Source organism: Papaver somniferum, unplaced genomic scaffold (assembly GCF_003573695.1).
Source record: "Papaver somniferum cultivar HN1 unplaced genomic scaffold, ASM357369v1 unplaced-scaffold_10, whole genome shotgun sequence".
Classification (NCBI taxonomy): domain Eukaryota; kingdom Viridiplantae; phylum Streptophyta; class Magnoliopsida; order Ranunculales; family Papaveraceae; genus Papaver; species Papaver somniferum.
In genome coordinates, this window is record NW_020618825.1 from 7,842,733 (window position 1) to 7,867,131 (window position 24,399).

Here is a 24,399-nt window from a genome sequence, read left to right on the forward strand (position 1 = left end):
ACTGCAGTTTCCTTTTGTCAGCTCTTTTTGGTGTTAAAGACCCACAGTTATTCCGGCTACTGTTATACGGTTCGAGTTGACTAATCCTTTTCTTAGTCTGGCTGAAGACTTTAAACTTAGCACTTCTTGGGAGGTAACCCAATCTCATGCAACCAGGTAATATCCTTCCGTAACTCTTTCACTTCAAATGGTAACAGTTTCTCCTTGTTCATGCTTTTAATTTCATCTTTAGAACATTGAGGACAATGTTAGGTTTAAGTTTGGGGGTATGGGAGAAACTTCTTAGTTGCAATATGAATAAATAAACTCCAGAGCCTAGAAATTTATGCTTATTTAGGATGGCACTAACCAATCTAAGTGGATGGAAGCATTTTGATTGTAGGAGTTTGAGGAACCAATCTGATTAGATGGAAACATCTAAAGAGTCTATTCATAAAAGCACAGAGCTCAGGTGTTAGAAATAACATGATAGTTTCACCATATCTCATTGAGTCCTTTTCACTTCTATTTTTATTTTATTTTGTTTTTAAACTATGTTTCTCTAAGTGATAGGTGGGGCCCACGATTCAAGTTGTTACCAATGCTAGGGTGAATTAGAGTGATTGAGATACCATGAAAAAAAAAAAGTTGAAAAAGAAAAAGAGAAAAGAGAAAAAAAAAATGGTAGTTACCAAAAAGTAGAAAAAAAAAAGAAAGAGAATATTGAGACCAGACCATTTGACCAAAAGGAATAAATTCAATAAAGTCGACCACTGGTACCCTTGTATATGCCAGTTGTGTTGACCTAGAGTTAGGTTATCGACCACTGATACCCTTGTATATGCCAGTGTGTTGATATTAGTCAGACTGGTATCTCAATCCATTAGGATAGGTTCATTTTGGCGGAGGCCTTCAGACAGATATGGGAAACGTCGTTCACTTAGTAAACATCAAAACCATCTATGTTTTCTATATCCATCTTCTTGATCTATCCATGTGATTAGTTTTGACTCCGAATATGATGTCCATAGTGCAACTATCTGAGTAGAGCTCTGTCACTTTATATGAATTTTAGTATGCTTGAGTGCAAACTCGTGTACATCAATTGGAATTTCGCATCAGGGTACTTCTTCCTGTAGTCAATAAGTATGCCAACCAAGGAGATTCTTTAGTGCCTTCCAAGGTTCTGCGTAGATAGCTAAGCTCTGGAGTATTAAGGTTTTGTGGGTACACCTCTGGTAAACCTCCCGGAGACAACACTCCGCCACTAGGGCCACCTAGTGGTTTAACGGCTTACTGCACGTGCTAAGTGTAGTCATTTTATTTTAGATTAGATTTGCTCGAGGACTAGCAAATAATAAGTTTGGGGGTATTTGATAGACGCATTTATGTGTCTAATTTGTCCCAATTGTTTATATTGTTAGTGCTCGATTTTGTACTTATTTGGTTATTTTATGTCTTTGTAGGTGTTTTTGGAGAAATAAGCTTTTGCGGCGAAATTGGCTAAAAAGTAGTTTTTGCGCTCGTGGGAGAAAATTATTATACGGACTCTCACTTTGGATAAGGGGTAACCTAATTACTAAGGGGCACCCCATTTCAGGGCATGTACTAAAGGGACACCGGAACTGGATAGGGGGAGGTCATCTTCAAAGTTTCAAAACTGGATTTTGGCGGAAAAAAAAGGCAGCAGCGTCAACAGTTTTGGATCAAGGATTTGAGCGACCTAGGAGGCGATTCAATGGGCAAATTTGGTACCCACGGACTCTAAAAGACATAAGGGACCTGTTAGAAGCGATTAGACCCAGGCTGGATAAGTCAGAAAATCCACACAAAGTCAAGACAGTGCACACGGTTTCTGTTTAGGGTTTGAGATTAGTTTGAGAGATTTATGGGATATCTTGCGTGGGATATACATCAAAACAGTTGGGTAAAAGTCCTAGAAGATATTTGAGACGAGAGAATAGCTAGAAACAGCCTGTAACGCAACAAGAAGAAGATTATTCTTCAAACAACCCGTAAAGAATAATGGAGATTTCCAAGGGGTTTGATCGAGTTTCAAGGGGATTTAAAGCCTATAAATAGTTGGTTTTATGTCAGAGAAGGGGGATGAAGAGTTTTGGGGTCGAGCAGAGACCAGAGAGAGGCTAGAGGAGCGAAGAACGGGAGCTGCAGGAAGGAGGAGTTCTACTGCTGCTGCTGCCATTAAAGAGCACGAAGAACACGAAGAACAGACTACAGAAGACAGTCGTTTATCAACAGTGACAATGACTTGCATCCGTGGGTCCAAAAACAACAGTGCAAGCAGCAGCAGCAATCTGTCGTTGTACAACAGCAGCAGAGTACTATCGTTCTTTTTTGGACGAATTTTGTGAGTCTCAGAACTACTATTTTATAACTTTTGACTCTTTTAATCACACTTTGAGCTTTGAATTAATATGTTGAGTGTGTGATTGATATGAATAGCTAAACCCCAATACTGGGATGATGGAGGAAACCATTCTTTATGCATGAATAATTTTTATTTAATTCTTTTATGACTATTTGCATTATTATGAATTGAATTATGATTTTTTCTTAATTATTTGTGATTTCATTTGATGGTTTATGCTTGGGACTAATCCTTTTGATAGGCCATGCTTAAGATTTACACTTAATATTTTTAAAATCTATTTTGGAAAATAAAGAGTCGATGTTTAGAAGCTATAACTGTTTAGGATAAATACATGAATCGCATGAGTATAAGAATTGGTGAAATCCTGAGTCCTAGTATCTCTTGATCTTGTGACAATTTTGTATATATTTTTGTTTTTAAATCTATTCAAGTCCGAGCAACGAATTCTTATTTACCGCAAAATTAATACTACAACATCGGCATGCCTTTGGAATGGAGATGTGGCTGGCATAGCATGCCATTGGCACTGTGGTGCGGCTTGCATGGTTGGCATGCCTTGGCGCAGAGATATGGCTGGAATGGCAGGCCATTGGCACGGTGGTGCGGCTGGTATGGTCGGCATGCCCTTGGCGCGGAGATGTGGTTGGCATAGCATGCCATTGGCACGTTTGGCTAGCATGTGGGGCTGGCATGTGTAGAGTTGATGCCAGTCAGTACCGAGGGCTCTGCCGTGGAGCATGGCATATACGTAAAAAAAAGGTACCCCGGTAATTTTACGCAGACATGTTGAACGGTTCAATAAATGTGCTAGTGGCGATATTATTACTCAAGTGTGACGTCATTGTTTGACTAAGGTTTTACGATTTTAACCCTAAACTAAAAACCACAATCAACATTAAGTCCCCTGCTTAGCTCGGAACAGGGGCTTTGTTGCGAGGTAAGCATAAGATCGTGACAGACAAGGACAAAATCGAAACGACAAGTCATGAAGAGATGGTCAGCAAGATCCGTCTAAACTTTTTCGGGAGGTAAGGAGAATTCGTGATTCTTGTGCTAGTGGCTTTGCGTAGATTCTGCTCATGGTGCTTTTATCTAGGACGCGGAGTAGAAGTGGTGGTTGCTGTCGGGGATGAAAACAGTTGGCGTCAGCTTGGCTAGGCTGGGGAACGCGGAGTTGTTAGCGTTTCTGGCTTGGCTTGGCAAGCCGTTGGCATGGTGTGGCTTAAAACGGAGCCGCTAGCGTTGGTCGGCTTGGAAAGGAGCCGTTAGAGTTGGATCGGATTTGGATGAGGTTTGGCTTGGCATGGGTTGTTGGCTTTGCGTGGCGCGGACTTATGGTGTCGCTTGCAGGTCCGGTTGCCTCTTTCCATGCGTGGCTCAGATAGGAAATCCTTTCCTTATTCATATCCCAAAGTATCACGTCCATATGAAAGGTGTTAGCTCTCCTCCTTATGTTATACTTCCGGTTTCGCTTCAAAGTTCCGGGGATGGCAGTAGAGCAGAAGCGATAACGCAGGCCAGCGTGTTACAAACACGTACTTCTAGGTTGTTTTTTTAATAACAATCCCTAATTGACACGCATAGACAAATATATTTTCCAACCGATATCACGCCTTAATTCACGACTAGTAGAAAGCTTTCTTTTTTCGGATTTCATCGCTCTGTTGAATATAAGAGGCGATCTTGAATCCTTCGTTCGTACAGATCGTCTTGAAATCACGTCTATCCTCTTTACAAGTATCGTCTCGTGCTTTCTCCTGGTTGCTCACTCTGTTTTCTTGTTCTTGTAGATGGCTGGTGAAGATATAGCGAAAACCTATCCCATCTTTTGATTTTGTAGTACATAATGGGATCTTCCAGTGACAACTGTACCTCTGACTCTTCGGAGAGAATCTTTGGGATCGACGAAAATTGGTCTTCTTCTCATGAGGAGGCATTGGACAGAATTAATTCCCTGTTTCGTGTAGCTGGTGAAATTATTCAGGACATGCCTTCCACGTATTTATGTGGAGTGCGGATGCATGCTCAGGCTTTCATGACTCTGGTGGACATGGGGGAAAAGCGGGGAGATGGTGAAGCATCCCAGCGCGTTGAGATACCTCAAGAAAACAAACTTATTCACAGCCCAGTGCTAGGGCTGAACGACTCGCCTCTCGATTGAAATGGCGGAAGACTGAGTCTGTGAAACTTCTAGAGGAGAGCCATCTTAATTTCCCTACCCGAGATGGTGTCATAATCCTTGATTCTGGTGTGGATGAACCGGGAAATCCTCGAAAGCCTGCTGAAAAATCTTCCGAGGAAGACGCCGTTGTGGTTGACGAAACTGAAGCAGTTTTTGGAGTGGACGCCGAAACTGCTGTTAGGGACGTTGGATAAGCTATAGTGGTATATGCTGAGACGGTTATCTAAGTGGGTGTTGGACAGGAGGCGGAAATTGTTGCTGCTGAGGCGGTTTCCGGGTGGGATGTTGGAGTTGCTGTTACGGAGGCGTCTTCTGAATGGAACGTTTGTTTTCCGAAAGATTATTGGGGAATGTGCTTGAAAGGGCTCTGACAGAGGCGTTGGCGATCCGGGAGTCTTCTTTCGATGACCAGTTTCCCTTTTTTCCATTTTTCTTTGGCGTGTAGACGCTTTGATGTTTCACGGACTCATTTTTATCTTCTTTGTATTAGTGACGAAGTTAGGGTTTCGCCAAAGAATATCCCGCTTATTTAGCTTCTTTGAATACAACCTATTTTTTGAAAGGATCCAAAACCTTTATCAAAATAGGTTGTTTGATATTCCATACCTTTCCTGTCGTCTGATGATTCCTTTTATATTCTTCCATTCAAAGTTTCGAGTAAAGCATCTTTTGCAGGGTTTTGGATTTTCTGGTCGTGATTTGATGGGTAATGGTTTCGGGATTTTTTTTTTTGATCCAGAAAACTCATATGAAAAGAAAAGTATACTTCAAATAGAAATCGGAAACCTATTTAAGAATGCAAGTGGCGTATTCATCTTGGAGGTAATACAAATATTGAGTGGAACGGGAAATCGCTGAAGAAAATATTAAAGAGAGAATATTGGAGGAGGAAGTAACACCGTGATTTAGGAATTGAAGGGATTGAGCCATCGCGGGTGAACTGTTATGCCTTCCAACTTGTCAGTATTGATGATTTTGCAGTAACTGCACAAAAGAACATCTTTCACCAGATATGGCTCGTCTTCCTTTTCTTCTGGTGAATCAGTCCGAACAGCTATCTTCACCGTTATGTTTCCGACTTGAAATGAGCTTTCCTTGACTACCATGTCTCCCATTTGAAACTTTGGGCATCGTGTAACCGCATGACTCTTGGTCTCGTCATCTTCGGTTGCAGCTTCCAAATCCTTGGTGAAGCGCTTGAAAGGCCCCGCATACCACTCACATCTCTTAACAATGTCCGTACTGATAATCGGACCAAGTCCCCATGACGGGCTAAGAGAAGAAACGACTGGTTGTAGAGAAGGTTGTTTGACCAGGCTTGCTTACATTTGGAATCTATGGGCGAGCGCCAGCGGGAATTCTCCGGGTGATCGAGTTCCATTGGTAAGTTGTTGATACAGCAGCAGGTTGGACAGCTTGTTGGAAACTCTTTCAGGTGTCGACACTGGCAGAGGGGATGCTCCCAATTTTGCTTCGTTGTCAAATACCCACGAGCGCCCCAGGATCATGTCATAACTTAGTTCTTTGACATTGCTATGCGTTATAACGTCTCCCACCTTGATTTTGAGGTTAATGTAGCCGTATGCGTTCATTGCTTCTCCTTCCGAATTCTCGACCGTGATTGGGGAGTGGGTAGTCTCTTGCTTCAAAATCCCTGCATCTCTCAGAGTCTTGATGGTAATGATATTGAAGTCAGAGGCTGCATCGACCAATGTGTTGTCGAGATCAGTGCCCTTTAGGTAGGCCGTGGTTAGCAGTCCCCAGTTGTGTTTTTAAGCGTTGTCCCTTAAAAGAGCCGGGGCTTCTGGAGTAGCTTTCGTAACCGTAAAAAGTCGTTTTCCCGACACAACATGATCGAGGGACGTGAAGATGTCTTGACGCTGCGTCTTGGAAATGTAGAGAATTTCGCACACATGCTGCATCATGGATTGTACAGTTTCGTGCACGGAGTCCCCAGAGATCCCGCAATTTCTGACTGGAAGTGGATCTCTATGTACTCCCACATTTCCCAACTGAAGTTCCCCTTCCTCTAACTTCTCCTTGAAGATATGTTTTAGTCTGTTGCAGTCGCTGGTCGGGTGGTGAACAAACCGGTGATAGCGGCTGTATTTGGGGTGCTCCATCTCTTCCTCAGTCGGTGGGCGTCTGGAGGGTGGTAATCTAATGACATCGTCATGGATCCATGCCTCTAAGAGTTCGATCACTTCCTTGATCGGGAACGGGAAATCCATGACGTTTCCTCCAGATTCATGACGACGCATGGGAGTCTTAGCGGTGGCCCTCCGTGGCGGAGCCACCCGTTGTGCTGGTGCCGCGTGCTTAGGATGTTAATCTGCCACTGGGGCCTTCCTTTTCCTTTCTTCGTCCACTACGCTCACAAAGGAGGAACCAGTGTTGTATTTCTTGTTGACGAGACATCTAATTTCTCGAGTTTCGCGTATGTCTTCGCCTCTAATTGGCCTGGTTATTTATAATAACGCTGGTGCCGTCGTGGCCGATCGTTTGGCAGCCTCATGGATTTCGGAGAATGTCTGGAACCGCAGGTTCTCTAGTAAGGCGCGATAGATGAGAGCCATATCGTTGATGCAGGAATTTACCAATTGTTTTTCGGTCACATTTGGGTCGTGACATTCTAGCGCTTGCACCCTGAATCTCTTGAAAAAATCATTTGGATGTTCGTTATCTCGTTGGAACATCCTTCATAGATCTGAGAAGGTAACCTGCTCAGACACGAAGAAGTACTTTTTGTAGAAAGCCGTAACCATGTCACCCCAGTTGGAGATGATGTTTGGTGTGATGTTGTTGTACCACGTGTACGCTCTTCCGGTAAGCGACTTCGAAAACTCCCTCAGACTGAGGGTGTGGTTGTATTCGTGTTCGCCTAGGGACTCTAGGAATCGAGAGATATGTTCACGTGCATTACCGGTGCCGTCGTATAAGGTGAATTGAGGAGAAGTGTATCCTCTTGGAAGAGGAATTCTTTGTATATCAGGAGGATAACGGGGTCGATGCTGATGCATGTCTACATCATCACTTTTGATTCGATTCCGAAGAAGTTGTTCTAAATCTTCTCGCGTGACAAAATTGGACAGTTGATTTCTCTCCAATGGGGTTCTGGCGTGAGTTTATTCGTCTACAAAGGTATGCCCTGCTGAGGTGCCGGCGCCAGGGGTATTGGAGGTGTTCTTGATCGACTCTGGATGGCGCGGCTCCTGTGGTAGCCGCTCTGTTAGGGTCTTGAGAAAGACAAGTACTTCTTTCTGAGTCGAAGCCATGTCCATCTGGGCTCTAACAAGAACCTCATGTATTTCCATCAAATCAGCAATGGTTATGTAGGGGCAGCTTCCTCTGGATCCTCCGGTTTCTCGTTCTGATGGTGGAGTAATTGTCGTCCTAGTGATGGTCGGAGGTGCCATACTCGAAGAAACATTAGGGGCGGCATCAAAAGCTCTGGCCCTTGTGACTGGTGGGGTAACACCTAAAGGAGCACTTTCTGTGCTACTGGGATTGGTAGGTGGTGTAGAAGCGTTAGGTGTGGCAGCAGCTCTGGCCCTGGTGATTGGCGGTGTAATACCTGAAAGAGCGCTTTCCGTGCTGCTGGGATTAGTAGGCGGCGTGTTAATGCAGCTGGGAGGAGCGTTAGCAACAGGGACGGTTTCCGCGCTGGTGTTCTCAGGGTTCGTTGCTGACCCAGATCTAAGTTCTACCATATTGAGTTTCTAATTGAAAGACGAAATTGAAAGATAGAAGCTGATATTGCAACAGAGAGACTGATCTCTCACTGTGGTCGCCAATTGTTTGAGGGTGAAAACAGTTTCTGCTGATTTTGGTAATTTCGAGTGGGTGAGAAACGAGTCTAAACCCTAAACAATGTACAGCAAGGGAGTACTTTGATTCGATAGATCAATCTGTACAAATCCGGCCTAAACCAAGAAATGACCGTTCCAGACTTGCTTCGGTCACAAAGTGAAGGAGAAGGGTTGGACTAGGGAGGGAAGCGAAGAGAGTGTTGATACCAGAATAGTTGATGCGGGAAGAGTAGTTGTTTGACGACTTGTATCAGAAAGTGGAAAGCTAACAGATGGGAAAGCTGACAAGTGATTTCTGAGTGTTGTATTATCTTGAGAAAAACTTGTGTTTGGTGGAAATATGTGAGACCTATTTATACAAGTCGCAACAAAACACACCCTAGTCTCGTAAGAAGTGGAAACGGTTGAGTGAATGGAAGAAAATGGTAACGGGTAACGCTTGGAATTGTTGTTTCCATAATGAAGGAAACGTTTCACCATTAATTCTTGTATTTACTAATCGCCTCACCCTTATGACACTTTCCTATAATGGGCGTAGTGTACGCCGCACGCTGTAAACCGCCAGTCCAATACCCTGATGAGCATCCCCCAGTTTGTGACATGTTTTGATGTCTCGAGTGTTTTCGTGGAAAACGTGTAGCATGTTGCTACGTGTGGCGTGGCCAAAGGATTTGGCGTCTGTAGCCAAGTTGGTTCCGTAACCAAAAAATAGGCATCGTAGACAGGTTGGTGTCGTGACCAGAGAGTTAGCATCGCAGCCAAGACACTGCCACGATTCGTTTGGTGGCAGGTTTGTACGGATGAGATCTGCATCTCAGGAGGAAGGGTAGCCGTGGATTGTTGCAATCCTTCCTTTGGAAACCAGCGGCATGGTTACAGCGCTTGCATGCTCTTGGCACGTCCAAATTGTTTGGTGGAAAGTTATTATGTCTGAGATTCGTATCTCAGGAGGAAGGGTGGTCGTTGATTGTTGCAACCCTTTGTTTGAAGCCAGTGCCATGGTTTAGGCGCGGCCGAGCTAGGATTTTTGCGTAGTTTAGGCGCGGCCAAAACTAGGGTTTTGGCATAGTTTAGGCGCGACCAATATTAGGGCTTGGTATTGGGCCAAAAGTTACCATGCGTTCGGTGGAAAACCACCATCAACAACAACTTAAAAAATGTACGTAAAAAAAAGGTAACCCGGTAATTTTACGCAGACATGTTGAATGGTTCAATAAATGTACTAGTGGCGACATTATTACTGAAGTGTGACATTACCGTTTGACTAAAATTTACGATTTTAACCCTAAGCTAAAAACCACCATCAACGACAGCTTAAAAAATAAAATATAAAAATAACAAAACCTATTTTATCTCAAAAGGGAACAAAACCAAGAAAAGGGCAAGCTCAACAGCAGTTAGCAGCGTTTGCAGAAGAAAAAGCCTTAACGACATGCATATGCATGATTTAAAAAGTTTTTTGCACCTGAGGAGCACTTGCAGTAGAAGTGATACTATTGTTATGTGGTGAAAGATACCAAAAGTAACATTTACTAGCATAAAGTCTTATTTTTCGACAAATTTGACATTCAACTTATGAGAAATCAATTAAAGACTTTATTGAATTGAAATCACTCTACATATTTTGGTCTATTTCCAACCATATAATCTTGTCCTTCCTACCATAAGTTAATGTATTTTGCAAGATGGATGAATCCCCATCAATTCATACGTGCAGAACCTCCTGAATCAGATAACCACTAAGTTTAAGTAGAAACATCATCATGAGATGGAATATCAGCAACATGCATGCTTGAAAAGGCTTGCTGCATTTGGGTGCATAGCATTGGAAATAGAAGCGATAGAAGTATCGATATTGTTCTTATAGGTAATGGATGATACTTGAGGAAACATTACTAGCATAATTTCTTATTTTTCAAGAAAATTGGCATTGAGCTAATGAGAAATCAATTAAAGATTTTATCGAATTGAGATCACCGGAAGGACCACCCGAGTTTGATGAAAAGCCTTGTTTATGTTGATTATTCTTGAAATGAGGAATATTCTTTGAATTCTTGAATTTATGCTTAGATACATAATTGACATTACGACCATAAAAGGAAGTTGTACGCCGAAAATAAAACACTACACTAGAATGTTACTTTTGATCAATGAGCGCCACTGCTATAATTTAACAGTCTGGCTTCTATTTCACCAAAAGTGAAAAGAGTTTCACGATTTCGAGCAGAATTAGTAAAATTGTCATAATATCTTCGCTATCTATTTAAAATGTGCATCATCAAGTCAAACTTACCGAATTTTTTTCTTCCCATAACAGTTAGAAAATCATCGATTTTCATGATATGCTGAACATAAACAAGAATTTATAGATATTAGCCTTCCTAATATTATGCAACTGATTTATTAACATATTTTTCCGTGCTACAAATTGTTTTCAAAAACTAGTCTCAAGAAACAATTATGTTTTCACGAACAGAAAACAGACCAAGAATAGTAGATACGATATTTGCAGTAAAGTAGCTTTGATGCAGCTAGTAACAATTTTATTAAGCTTTCGCTAATAGATCCACCTTGGATTAGGTGTTGTAACTCCATCAATAATAGCTTCTGCCGATGGTTCTTGATGTTCACCAACAACATATCCATAAAGACCATGGTATGATCAATCCAACTTGATCATGCCAGTATAATTGGTTGAAATATTAGTAAATAATAGTAAGGAATTTGTGATGGAAGATTTCACAACATAACAAAATATAAAAAAACAACTCAGCTGAACATGTGTTCGGTTATGAAAAAACAATCAACTTAGATGAACCTCAATTTGTTCCTCGTATGTGAAAAACAAATTGAAGTTTTCTAGGAAATATAAAAGAAATGTCGAACCTTTAAAATAAATTCAAAATGGAAAAAATAAACTAAAACTAAAACTCAAAGAAAATGTTTCAAAAAAGTTGAAATAATTTGAATAAGTAATATGTATAATTTAGTCATTTGTTACCCCTTATCAAGGTTTTTAAAATCGTTCGATTCAAATAAATTCATTTTGTTGCAAATTTCTTTGCAAATCGGTACTTTGAATCGAATCTTCCTAAACTCGTGTAAGATTCCTTTCTGGATGCGATCGTGACCTTTGACTGTGAGTTTTGACCGGTCAAATTCTACTAAATTCGATTGCAAATCGGTTTTGAATCGAATCTTCCTAAACTCATGTAAGATTCCTTCCTGGATGCGATCTTGAAATTTGACTATCTCGTACCAAACCATTGTGCCATTACTTGTTTGGTGATAACGACGAATTCATATATAATTATACAATTTTCATACTTTCTTAACAGAATTCATCAAAGAAATTACATTTCTACATAATATAATTAAAAATATAACAATTTAATAATCGACCATAATCTTTGATTCACGATTCAATATATGATTCGATTCTCAAAAATTAAAAATCGATTCACGTTTCGATTTACGATTTTACACCCTTGCCCCGTATCCCTAAAAATGGATGGCCTAACAACTCCCCTCTAAAACACCATGGTTCGGGTGCCCAAGAAATCGTTCTATAAATGTGCCCAAGAAAATTGAGGCCCATTACGGCCAAATATACCTAGCTCAGACCTTACTTTTGTCGCTCACTTGCTCTCTTCAATGGCTTCGTCTTCATCGTCATCATCAGAGGTATCTGAAAGAAGAGGTATACCCGGAGCATCATTTGTATCTGATGTTCAAACTTATCTAACACAATTAGGTCTAGATGTCACTTCTTCCTTGGCATTTCTTCAAGAATGGTTTGATCTTTTTCTCATTCTCCTTTCGTGTCTTGATTTAGGTCTTTATTTTTTAATTGATTAATTCCAAAATTGATTCTAATTCAGGGTTTTGTAGAGGATTTAGAAAATGGGTTTTGTTTATATTAAGTTGTAGTGTATTAAAACATGATTCTTTGGCTGATTTTAGAGATTTAAAGAACATTTGATTTATAGAAAACCAATCACTGTACTGTATTGAGCTTATTCAGAATGAGTTAATTAATTTCTTCATTGATATCAACCTTCTATATATCTGATGTGGCTGGAAGTAATTTCATTGGAATTGTTGAATTTTTACGACGCGCTTCATAGTGTAGATTACATGGTAGATCACTTGTAGAACTTGATTTAAGTGATACTAGTGGACATCAGTGAAGTCAGTTTAAAGTCTTTCAGTATTTGGATGTAATGATTTAGCTTGGGGACTTAGATTCTAGGTTTTGATTGAAACTGCGCCACCTTAGTTCCCTTTATAATTATCGTGGGGTGCACTGCTGAGTCTTCAGCGTTTTGACAAATACTGTGGGAAGTATAAGCTGAATTAGATAATGGTAGTGACAAATAATGTGGGAAGTATAAGCTGAATTAGATAATGGTAGTGTGCAAGCCTACAAATTACAACTCATTTACTAACGAAAGATATATCTGTAGCCCGAATTTAGCGTCGATATACAATTCATGTTGTCACTTGCCTCATAAGGGTAGTTTTGTAAGGCTTATTGAATTGTGGATTGTTTTTCAATGTAACAACGGTATCTATACTGGTAAGGCGCACTGAATCGTGAAAAGTAACAATGGCATGGGTACAAAGATTTGCTGCAGTGTACTACATAAAAACACACATGATTTAGCTAGCAGAACTTTAGCTACAAGTACAATTACCACTGATAATACATTCCAACGCAGGAAAAATATGAAAAACAAGGTGTTGTAGCTACTGGTGTTATTTTTGCTACTCATAGGAGAGTTGTTACTTGTTACTCACTATAAAAGTGTTAGTTTTGAGAGAGCATGATTTCAATGATTCCATCATATGAATATTAAAGATTTATGTTTATGCTGTATCGGCCAGCTTTCTGACTTGTTTATTTGTACTAATGTTGCAGGCTTCAGCAGTACAAGGTGGTTGAGATGAAACTTCTTGCTCAGCAGCGGGAACTTCAGGTGCTTAACTTACTTTCGGTTTTTTCAGATCTCATATGGGCTAGATATTAGTATATGCAGCTCACAGGGCAACTACTGAATTGGTGCAGAATATGTATAAACACTTTTAATTCTCAAAGAAAGCTGAGTGGCTGATTAAAATGTGTAAAGTATGCCACAGTTAACCATCATTCCATCTGACTTAAAAACACAATAAGGATCTGCTTGTCTTTCACTAATTTTGATGTGCGTTTTGCCTCAGCACCTTAACTAGAGAACAGTGGCGGAGCCTGCCCATGGCAAGGATAGGCAGTTGCCTACCCTGCTGGGCTGGCTACCAAGCCCATTTTTGCCTATGCCAAGATTATTTTTTCCCAGTCCAAGCCTTTTTCTGCCTTTTTTCCTACCCTGAACTAACTTTGCCTCCCCATAGCAGATTTTCTGGCTCCGCCGCTGTTAGATAAAACTTTAGGTTTTACTGCTTCTTGCTGTTTCTATGAAGTAAACTGGTTTGTCTGTGCAACTGATCATTTTTTTTATAACCAGGCGAAAATTCCCGACATTGAGAAGTGTTTGGATATGGTTGATACTTTACAAGCTAAGAAGGGTACTGGTGAGGTTCGTTATTCTTATTTCTGTGCATACTTTTGACACAATGTTTTAATAATGTACATCTTCTTGATTCATGACTCTTTATGTACAAGTTGCCTAGATACAAACATTGTTCACAAATACATGTACAGAAATGCAACCGCACCTTAGCTATGCTGGATGAATTTTCGACTTCCTAATGTCGACTTAGTTGTCATAATTTCAGCTGATCTATTTATTTTGTATCTCTATGTCAGTAGAGATTCAGTAACACTGGGCATCAGCATATAATAATTTTGTTTTATTTTTAGTCGAGGTGATTCTGGTTATCATTCATTTCTTAGTCTACGTTTTATGCTCATTCAGATTAGAGAAAGCAAAACAAGTCTGATTGTAGATGCTTGAGCGCAGGCTTATCCAGCCTTTATTTTGATCAAGCAGGGGATTTTGATTCCCGGTCAAAACAAGTCCGATCGTCCTGGTCTCTTCTTTTATTTCCTGCTTTTTGTTACCTTCTCTACTATCCCAAACTGTGAGTTCTTGAACAAACTCCTTTACGTTTTAAGCGTGAGGTGTGGGCTCATAACTGTATCTTGTTTTAGTCCTGACTCATCCAGCTCATTCATCGTCAGTTTCCCAAAATGTGTTTTTGACAAAAAACTACGGAGATATGATGATGAATCATTTATTTTTGCACCGTCTAAGTTGGTTCTTTGACTTTTGAACTTTCATTTGTGCGCACCCACCACATGCTGGCAGCTCAGAGCATTTCCTCAAAAGTCAAATTCTTTGCAGCTGTGTCAGTTATTGTTTGATTCTCTGGACCACTCCTGGGCATCTGTTAGCTAAAAGGCAGTTATTAATGCTGCCTTCTTTTATGAACTTCCTAACTGGATTTGATCAGTTATATGTGTAATGGATTACCATAGGACCCATGTCTTTTTACTGGATGATCGATATAAAGAAATCTTGTTTTTATTTGAATTTGAATTCTTCGTGAACTTGAGTTTATTGGTATGAGTGCTTCCTTGGTTTGATCACGTGGAGCCACTAGGCCCACCACCATCTGCTTCTTCAGAACTGAATGTTCTGTCTTGCTCCATTTTGCGTTTGACTCTGATAAGTCTTACTTACTGTTCATAGTTCGTAGGGTTAGTATGCCGTAAACTGTTTTCCTCATTTTGCGTATGACTCCTCATTGTTGGCTCATAAACTGTTTTCCTCATTTTATCTGGTTGCAGGAACTATTAGCCGATTTTGAAGTTTCAGAAGGCATATATTCACGGGCCCGCATTGAGGAGTCAAACTCTGTATGTCTGTGGCTGGGAGCAAATGTCATGCTGGAATACACAAGTGAAGAGGTCCGTTTATTGAGAATTTGCATATTAATAATCCAATAATAATAGTGCTTATTTTCTTCTTCTAATAGTACGTCAGTACTAGCATACAGGATAAAAATTGAATCGTTCTTTTTGACGAAATATCACTCTTCTGGACCCTTAGAATCATTAATGTTACCATGTCCTCGAAGGAAACATTCCCACCAGAAGTTGCCTTTGGTTCGTCTTAAAATAATTGTCAGCGCCTTGTGGTAGTTAACCATCACCCATGAATCGTGTATAATTTGTCAAAGAGTTGACTAGGTATTCATATTCTGTGCAACAAAATCAGTGTTGCGTGGAATAGAAGGATAACTCACATTGCTCAGTTCTTCAACTAGATAACTCTACTCTCTTCATCTTATTCAGGAAAACAAGGGACTATTAGTGATTTGTTTAGGCAATGGTTACTGAGCTGAAAGCCTGGAATGTAATGAACTGTAGTAAAACTTGTAGCGAAAAATTAATTGTTTCTGGTCTTAAGTAACAGTTAATTTGGTATCAATGGAAATCAATGAATAGTAACTTGTAGGGTAGTTTTTGGCAGGCCAGTGCTCTTCTACAAAAGAATCTTGATAATGCTAAAGCAAGCTTAGAGGTCCTTATTGCTGATCTACAATTCTTAAGGGACCAAGTGACGATAACACAGGTACATCTTTAACTTCCAGCTTTCTTTATCCTATTTCATTTCAACTTTTCGCTAACCATCAATTGTTGCCGTACCAGGTCACTGTCGCTCGGGTGTACAACTGGGATGTTTACCAGCGCAGAAGTAAGCAAGTTACTGCAACTACTGTGAAAGACTCTTGAAGGCTTTCTATTATCTCACGGCCTTCTGTAATTACCCTAGTCAGAGTATGTTGTTCAATTCTCACCTTTTATCTTCTTCTTTGTTTCTGCATAGTCGAGGGAGCTGTTATGATAGTTAACCATGGAAATGCCTATTAATCTTAGTTTGTGTGCTCTCAGCCTTGTTGATTTTTCTTGTCAGTGATTAGTATTTATCAGTTCTGTCCTAATTTTGGTGAAATCTTAAATCTCGAACTTAATGACACCTATTACAGTTCTTTTGTTAGTAGTCGGTGGGGTTCATTCACAGCCGAAGCTTCGCACTTGAAAGCAATAGTTTTCATGTCTCATTCGAAGACATTGTCGTCGTCGGTGTCTGACATCATCGAACCCACGTCTATTTGTACCAAAAATAGGACCACAAAGCTGGATTTCTTTTGGACCAACTAGAATCGATTGCTTTAGTTGTATAATATGAAACCACAAACATGATTAGGTCAACAATCAAATAATATAACGACGATAACATCACACGATATGACTCCACATTACTTCCTAGACCGACAGGTTATCGTTATCAATAGGCTTTTCTCCATGGATCGCGCTCGAACCACATCTCCCTTCCCCTGTTTCCCTTGCTGATTATGAGAGCTTGCCTAATTTGTCACTTTGCTTCAATATTCCATGTAAACATCAATTAATCCTCTCAAGTATACACAAGCAGAAAACAAGATGTTGAATACTATATCATACTATTGCAGACCAACTGCTTGTTTTTTTCGGGCTCAGAATGTTTTATTTATCAGTCATTTAGTAACAATACTGATTTTTGCGTATGAAATCGATAAAAGGTTTCAGCAATGATATTTCAACATTAAAATGTGAAACCCTGCACTTGGAAAAAAGAAGAATCTTCAAAATAAATCAAAAATTGGGGGAGGGAAATGTCTAAACGGGCCCACCAAATTAGACCCCACTTCTTTCTTGGACGAGCCCACAAAAAAAAGTGAAGATAGTCAAACATAACAAGTCACAGAGAATGGTCAAGGTCAACTTAAACAAAATGAGTCAAACATTTCACACATTTAGTGGGTTGGGGTCAGAATTTTTGCTCCATTATACACTCCTCCAAATAGTCTGTGCTCATTTATATTTTTTTTGATCAATCCCAAATATTCTGGTTCAATTGTTTGTTTTTGGTGACTGACATTCTAGGGTTTTGAGATCTCATCTGACTGTCCTTGCAGAAGATGGAAGAAAAATGGGTGAAACAATTTATTTTAGTTTTTTGGATCATGGAAATGAGTCAATGAAACTTTGGATCTTATTTCGTCATTGTCAACCTAAACTCAGAAAAATAAATGATTTAATTAAATCAGAAAAAAAATAAAAACTAATTGAAATTTTCAGGAAATCCAAGAATGAAACTGTCAAACATTTGAAAAATCTAGATATAAAAATATGTTCCCTGTATGAATATTGACTTATTGAGGACAGTTCAGTATGAAGCTAAAGGACATGCAGCACTTGACTTTGACTACTCTTTTTCTAGGGTATGGTCCCCTGATCATGTGAAAATTTTCTTCTGAGATCTCCATGATTTCAACCCATATGATCTAATCTTAATCTAATCATATCATAATCAATTCGTAATTTATATTTTAAGTACCACTTAGCCTTCGTAATTGCTCACGTACACATTGATTTTCAACAAGGGTGAGATAATATTACGAGCTTTTCAGCTTAGTTGCCGAGGACAGTGTCATCAATATAGTGGTAAAGTCATTATTTGATGATATTTTTTACTTGAATTCGAAACTTTTCAGCACCAAATTTAAAAGGTAAGAATCCTTGTGGAGGATGACAGATTGGGACTATTCGGCTAGCTAGGTTTGCTCAGAGGATAAAGCTACAATGTCTGTACAAAAAAAAAGAAAAAGTATTCGTATAAGCACTAAAATGTTTGTACAAAAAAAGAGAGTACTGGTATTTAGTAGGCTAGTTGTGGTGGTAAGAATGAAATGAAAAATGTCTTTATAGATTTGGCTAATCAATCTAGTGATGTAACCCTAGCTTAGCTACATATATAGCTACTTAGTTGTAATGAATGGTGTAAAATGATATGTATCTTGATGTAACATCAATATCCAAAGAGGAATTGAAATGTACGTACGAACCAAAATCATGTAGCCCCTCCCTCCTAGCTAGCTGCTTATTTATGAGACAGGGAAGGAGAGGGTTGAATGCAGTGTAACAAATGAATCCAAATCATGTTTTCGTGTATCTCAAACTATCACGCATCATCTCTCTTGCTGCAATAACTCCCCTTATAAATGAGCAACTTGTGATGTCGATTCTAGTGTACCAATTCAAACACCATCACCACCATATCAACAACCAGTAACCCCATAAAAAACCTTGGTTGACCCATTCTTTTTACATTTGGAATTCCATTTTTACAATATTTTGGGTGATACGTTAGGGAAGTTGTTTTTAAACTTCTAAAGGAGAAAAGTCAGAAGTTATGTTTCGAACTAATTAAATTTCAGAATGGCCATTAGAACCAAGATTTTTACTTTTCGTGAAGTAAAAACATTCCTATTTCTAGTATCTAGAGACCCCTTGTGGTCTACGGGTAGTACCTCGGGAAGTTATTTCGATTTTAATTAAGTAGAAAAGTCGGAAATTAATTTAGTAAGACAATTTTTAAAGGGTTCTAATGTTTTAGTATGCAATCCAGCTAAAATGTGTGATAACCAATTTAGAAAACAAAAAACACAAGAAGTTAGTCTGGATATGTAAACTTAACATAACTTACAAAAGTTGCTTATAAATCAAAAAGCATACTTTGCTCAACTTCTGTTTCTCGTTGCCAAACGCCTTCTAAGTGGTGAACTTAGGCTTGTTTGATAACAAAATGTGCAACTTATTTATGGTGTTCATAATTTCAGCTGCTCGTTGTTCCGGTGAAATTGTTTTCTTTTTTACAAAAGCAAGGCCATGCTGAAGTTGTAGACATATTTTCCCGACCCCAAATGTAGACGCAGTACTAGGAATAGCGTACGAGGCACCTTAATCTGTAGCTAGTGTAAACAAACCACTACTATTTTCACATTGTTAGAATGGATCTACGAAAACCCTACCACCACCCAGATCAGGACTCTAACTTTGTTGCTAAGAAATGCACATGCACACAACCAACAGACACGATAATCGAAGGGATATTTCATATTTAATCAGGAGCTAGAGACCACCAGAGAATAAAAAAATTGACTGATACTACTGTTCATCCAGTTGACCTTTGTGTTAATGATCCAATCGATCTTGGATTTGGTGTCAAGTTTTCTAATTATCCAAAGACAATGAAACTTGCAAAGGGGACCATTGAGTTGAATAAGCAGCAACTACAACTACAACAACAACAAGTGTTCATTCGTTCAAAGATGATTTATTTTCCGGTCAATTCAGCTCTAGAATAGTATATGTGTATATCTTGCAGCGTACTGCTAGCTAGTGTTGTTGTTAGGTATGAAGTTAACGGCCCTATACGTATGCGTATCGGTATCACTAATTAAGAGAAAGAGAAGAAGAAGAAGATTAGACCACCGGAATGTGACAGCAGTCAAATACTAGCTAGGAGGCCTTTGAACCTCTCCTTCTCCTCTCCTTGGACTTTTCCTTTTTGTCAAGGGAAAACAACGATTCTTTGGAAATTGGATATGCGTCATTTTTATGGTCATTTTGTGCATTTTCTTTTTATATTTTGTGTATTTTATGGAGGAATTTTAATAACACTCCATCCATTTTTGAAGAAAAATTATTATTAATTTATTTTTATTTTTTTGAGATTGACATGTTTTTAGGCTAGAATGATGTTAGAATACAGACATCTAACTCAAAACCAATTGGCAACGAGTGGAGAGGCCCAAAGGATTATAAACCTCGGAATCTTAGATTGCCCAGACAATGTTGGCCGGACTAATGATCTGAACACGTTCTCTCACGTGTAGCCTCGTTGGATCTAACACGTGGACAATTAAATCGGGTGACGCGGAGTAAAAGTGCATCCAAATGACTCGTTGCAAATAGTCTGATGTGATACCATGTTAGAATACAAGCATCCAACTCAAAACCAATTGGCAATGAATGGAGAGGCCCAAATATTTATAAGCCTCAGGATCTTAGATTACCTAGACAATGTGGAACTAATAATCTCAACAAATGAAAAGATAATGGTACTTTTCTTCTAGAAATGAAGGTAATATCATTTTCATTTTAAATTTCAGAACAAAGTATTATTTGTGATAGGTTAAGGCAACCATTATGGTATGAAATTTTTGGTCCCCTCTGCCTCAAAATGAGCCAAACATTCATCGATTTCTTCTCCATCACAACTATATTTGCTCATTTTCCCCGATAAGAATGTTATCCTTGTAAAATTATCCGCCGTAGCCAATATTATAATTGTACGGACAGTAAAGTCATTACTATGATACCAACGACCTGAACTCGAAATTCATCGATTCCATTTCTTTACAGATTAAGAAAAAGAAAAGAAAAGAATCGTTTGATGATGTATTTTCACAGTCGGTATCTGCTCCAGTGGTATTGAGCTACACATATGCTACCAAAGATAGGAAAGTGTCAAACAAAACATGACACCATTCTAAAATTCAGCTAAGTTCTACAACTACCAGTTTTCCATGCCATAAAAAAATGAAAAAAAATAACAACAACCAATATTAAACTAATAAAATTGAGGTTCATAAGATTTGGTCTTATTCCCAGCTCAAAGCTTAATTTGCAAGTAATACACATAAAATAAAATAAAATAAAATATTATCCACTTACTTTTTTGATTTCACAAAACAAAAATAAAATAAAAATAAAATCAAAGCTACAATTACACCCACAAAGAGAGAGCGTGTATTACAAGCATCCATCAATCAAATCAATAAAACCGCGTTAAATTAGGGGCACGTTACAAGTGAATGAGATGGTTACAAGTGTACTCGCTCATTAAAGCACGGATGGTCGGGCATCGTATTCCGGGTCGATGGCGACCCGGGCCGTGTATTATGGTCACAAGAAAATATATTAAATAAAGTGCTCCTTTTGGAATTTTCCAAAAGGTTAAAATTACAAGGGTCCCGGTGATCCTGTTTCTACTTCACCACCATATATATTATCCTATCCTGCTCCTCTCCATATCAATTTGTCACCCGTTACACCACTCTGAGACCCACAGCTAAAACAAACTGATTTTGGGGTCTTGCCAAAGTTCCATCAATAATCTATTTTTTTATTTGACATGAACACGATCTTAAAAGAGGCTTGAACTAGGCTTTTATAAAAAAATCAGAAAAATCAGAAAAATGGAGTCCTAAAACCGGAGTGTCCTTGATTTGCATTGGTTCAACAATCATGTCATTCGTTCCAACAGATTAATTATATTAGAAAAGTTTGAGTAATTATTTTGTCGAAAGTAAACTTTGGATAATCCAAATTTTTTACCTCGAATAACCACATTCTTTTAAATCAGTTTTAAGGAATAGTTAAGAGTCTGTGTAAGTTTTATGTAATAGTGGATATCAAGTAGACTTTTTGTGCCGAATCTAATTAGCACATTTATTCTGTGTTACATGATTAAAAATATAAGAATTAAACCTGAAATGGAATTTTGAAAATGTTTCGATATTATACAGATTAGATAGGCAAATTCGAGGTTAATTAGGCTTCTCGATTTATATATGGATGCATACGAACTCAGAATATTTCTACAATGCTTATATAGTATATTTTCAATAGCAGAATTTACGAATGCATAACTTAAACCATTTCAGGGTCAAGAAAATTTAACGTAAAAATCAAATAGACAATCAAGTTGACCTAGTTCAAGTCAAGCCTAAGCTTTCTTGGTAGGTAATTTGAATGCAATATTATTTCTTTAATTAGTGTTAAATACTAAGAGCCAAAGATTTAAACGGTGTAAAAGAAAAGTAAACTTGTTTGAATGTTTTGATGCCAACAGATTCCAATTACACTTTTCATCATCCCACTTGTGTAATATAAAACCCATAATGTCAAATCATAGGGATGTTTCTTTGTTATTATATAGCAAAGTTAAATAGATCAAATCAATCGAAAAAGATAAATCTTTCTAGAAATCTTGTACTTGGTCAAAATTTATTTTCAAGACTCAAAAATATGCTTTAGAGCCGCACCCACTTCCGTGCTTTTACCCCAATGTTTCACACTTGGCGATAGTACACATAAAAGGGGTGGTCTTTAAATTTGACTCCCCCAATCGAGCATAGAAAATACTATTATTGGTCGACTACAAAATATTTGAATATCCAAAACGAAATATAGCATATCAATCGAGTAGAATTTTTTAAAAATCACCATGTAAATCCATACGATAGATACAGTCAAATTATGGAAGAGTGATAAAAATGTTACAAGTTGTTGGCTTTTTTTCCTTTCATTCATTTGACTCTGACTAGTGGCCGAACTGGAATATGAAGTTAAGGGTGGCTTGAAAACTTATTGGATTTTTCGGGGTGGATTAAGCCTATGATTTAGGTATGAATTTTTTTTATCAAACTCAATACCACACAAAAAAAATTTAGTTTTCCTCGACTTTGGGCCAGCCCTAGTCGACATGTAGGTCCGCCCCTGACTCTGACTCATTACATCTAAATTCGACGAAGAATCATTCTACACGTATCCCCTATTTAAATAAGACAAAAACAGTATGGACACATAAAATTGGTGAGTCCCATCCTCAAGATACAATCTTTTACACGATTCGAATGTGTCCTAGTCGAACGGATAATAGTAACAGAAAATGGGTCATTTATCCAAATATTTTTAAAACATGGTTCTAATGGACGAGTAAAAATTAGTATGGGTGAAATGGACACCATAGAAATAGCAAGGATGAAACTGGATTCATCCTGGCTTAAACTTAAAAAATAGCGAGGATGAAATAGATGCATCATGTGTAAATTATAAATAAGAAAAAGTATTTGAAAATGGGTAGAATGAAACTGTTTACATCCTGGCTATTTTTACATTTTTGTCCATTTAAACAGTATCAAATTCTAGATGTTTTTTTCATCCAGGAATTATTGATTTTGGTCTTTTTAACCAATTTTGTGTAATAGTAAAATCAGACTTTCAATTAAGAAATGAAAAATCAAATAAAATCAATTGTGACATCTGATTTGGGCCAAGTCAGGTATAGTAACAATCGAGAAGAAGGTTAGAAATGAATCAAATAAATTGGTTTTTAGGTTCCCATAAATTTTGCAAAAAGTGGGTTATGGGCACACTAAAACGAAAAGGATCGGTTATAAGAAAGTGTTGGGATGTCGGGTTCGAAATGGTGATGACGCGGTAATCGTGCCAGCATAAGATCCTCATGTCAGTAATACTGGTCCCACACTTGCTTATGCCCTCTCGTATTTCACACGCTTTAACAGCCAGGTAATAACGAAACTCCACGTTTTCTTCTCTCATTTGTTCTTCTTCCCACCGACTGCGGTAATCCCTAGTTTGCCCATAGAATTTTACCCACTTCAGAAATTTTGGAAATTTTATACTCCCTCGGTCCCTATTATGAAGGTGGAGTTGTAAAAATTTGTAATCTCATTAGATAGGCGGACTTTCAATTTTCAAGATGGATTTTTCCATATATTACTCATATTTATTATAGGTAGTTATCACCACAATTAAATTAATGTTTCTAGTGTTAGAACTTGTACAAGGGATAAAACAGGAAAGAGGATGAAAATGTAGGAAATCAAAAAAATTTCTTATTATAAGAGAAACTTACTTCTCCGCCTATATAATGGGGACGGAGGGAGTAACAAATAAACCCCATTTTCGAACACAAGTTATATCGAGCAAAAAAATCTGAATATATCGCATGTTTGAAGAGATCGAGTAAATTTCTCTCAGATTTCCTTTCAAGATTTTTCTCTGTTGATTGCGCTTTTAGAGTCATCGTCTTATTAAACGATTGAATAATTAACAACAGACATTCTGTAGGATTTCCTATTGTCTTCTCTTTGACAAAAATTTCCTCTATTATCTTCTCTTTGACAAAAATCGGGAGAGTAGTAAATATTAATTAATTTTTTATTAAAGGTTCTCGTAATATAAATTAAAATTATATCTGAAATATTTTCGAAATTTCATTTATTTCAAGAAAAAGTTTCTCGTAATATAAATTATAATTATATCTAAAAGACTCTCAGAATTTCCTTTATCATGAAAAATAATTAATCAATTTTTCTTTTAAACTCTCAAGATT

General features: G+C 38.2%; 1 protein-coding gene across 1 annotated transcript; it reads left to right on the top strand.

The window, feature by feature from the left end:
- The first annotated feature begins 11,974 nt into the window (after positions 1-11,974).
- On the top strand, positions 11,975-16,357 carry LOC113326024 (probable prefoldin subunit 3). Its single transcript, XM_026573836.1, has 6 exons — positions 11,975-12,156; positions 13,284-13,341; positions 13,867-13,938; positions 15,153-15,272; positions 15,838-15,939; positions 16,017-16,357. The coding sequence occupies exons 1-6, from the start codon at positions 12,017-12,019 to the stop codon at positions 16,098-16,100; spliced, it is 576 nt and encodes a 191-aa protein (XP_026429621.1). The 5' UTR covers positions 11,975-12,016; the 3' UTR covers positions 16,101-16,357.
- Positions 16,358-24,399: the final 8,042 nt, after the last annotated feature.

Excerpts from the sequence above, each read along its gene's own strand:
- LOC113326024 (XM_026573836.1), top strand. The coding sequence starts at position 12,017 with ATGGCTTCGTCTTCATCGTCATCATCAGAGGTATCTGAAAGAAGAGGT. Across the intron at positions 12,157-13,283 it reads TTGGCATTTCTTCAAGAATG|GCTTCAGCAGTACAAGGTGG; the intron begins GTTTGATCTTTT and ends CTAATGTTGCAG. Across the intron at positions 15,273-15,837 it reads TGGAATACACAAGTGAAGAG|GCCAGTGCTCTTCTACAAAA; the intron begins GTCCGTTTATTG and ends AGTTTTTGGCAG.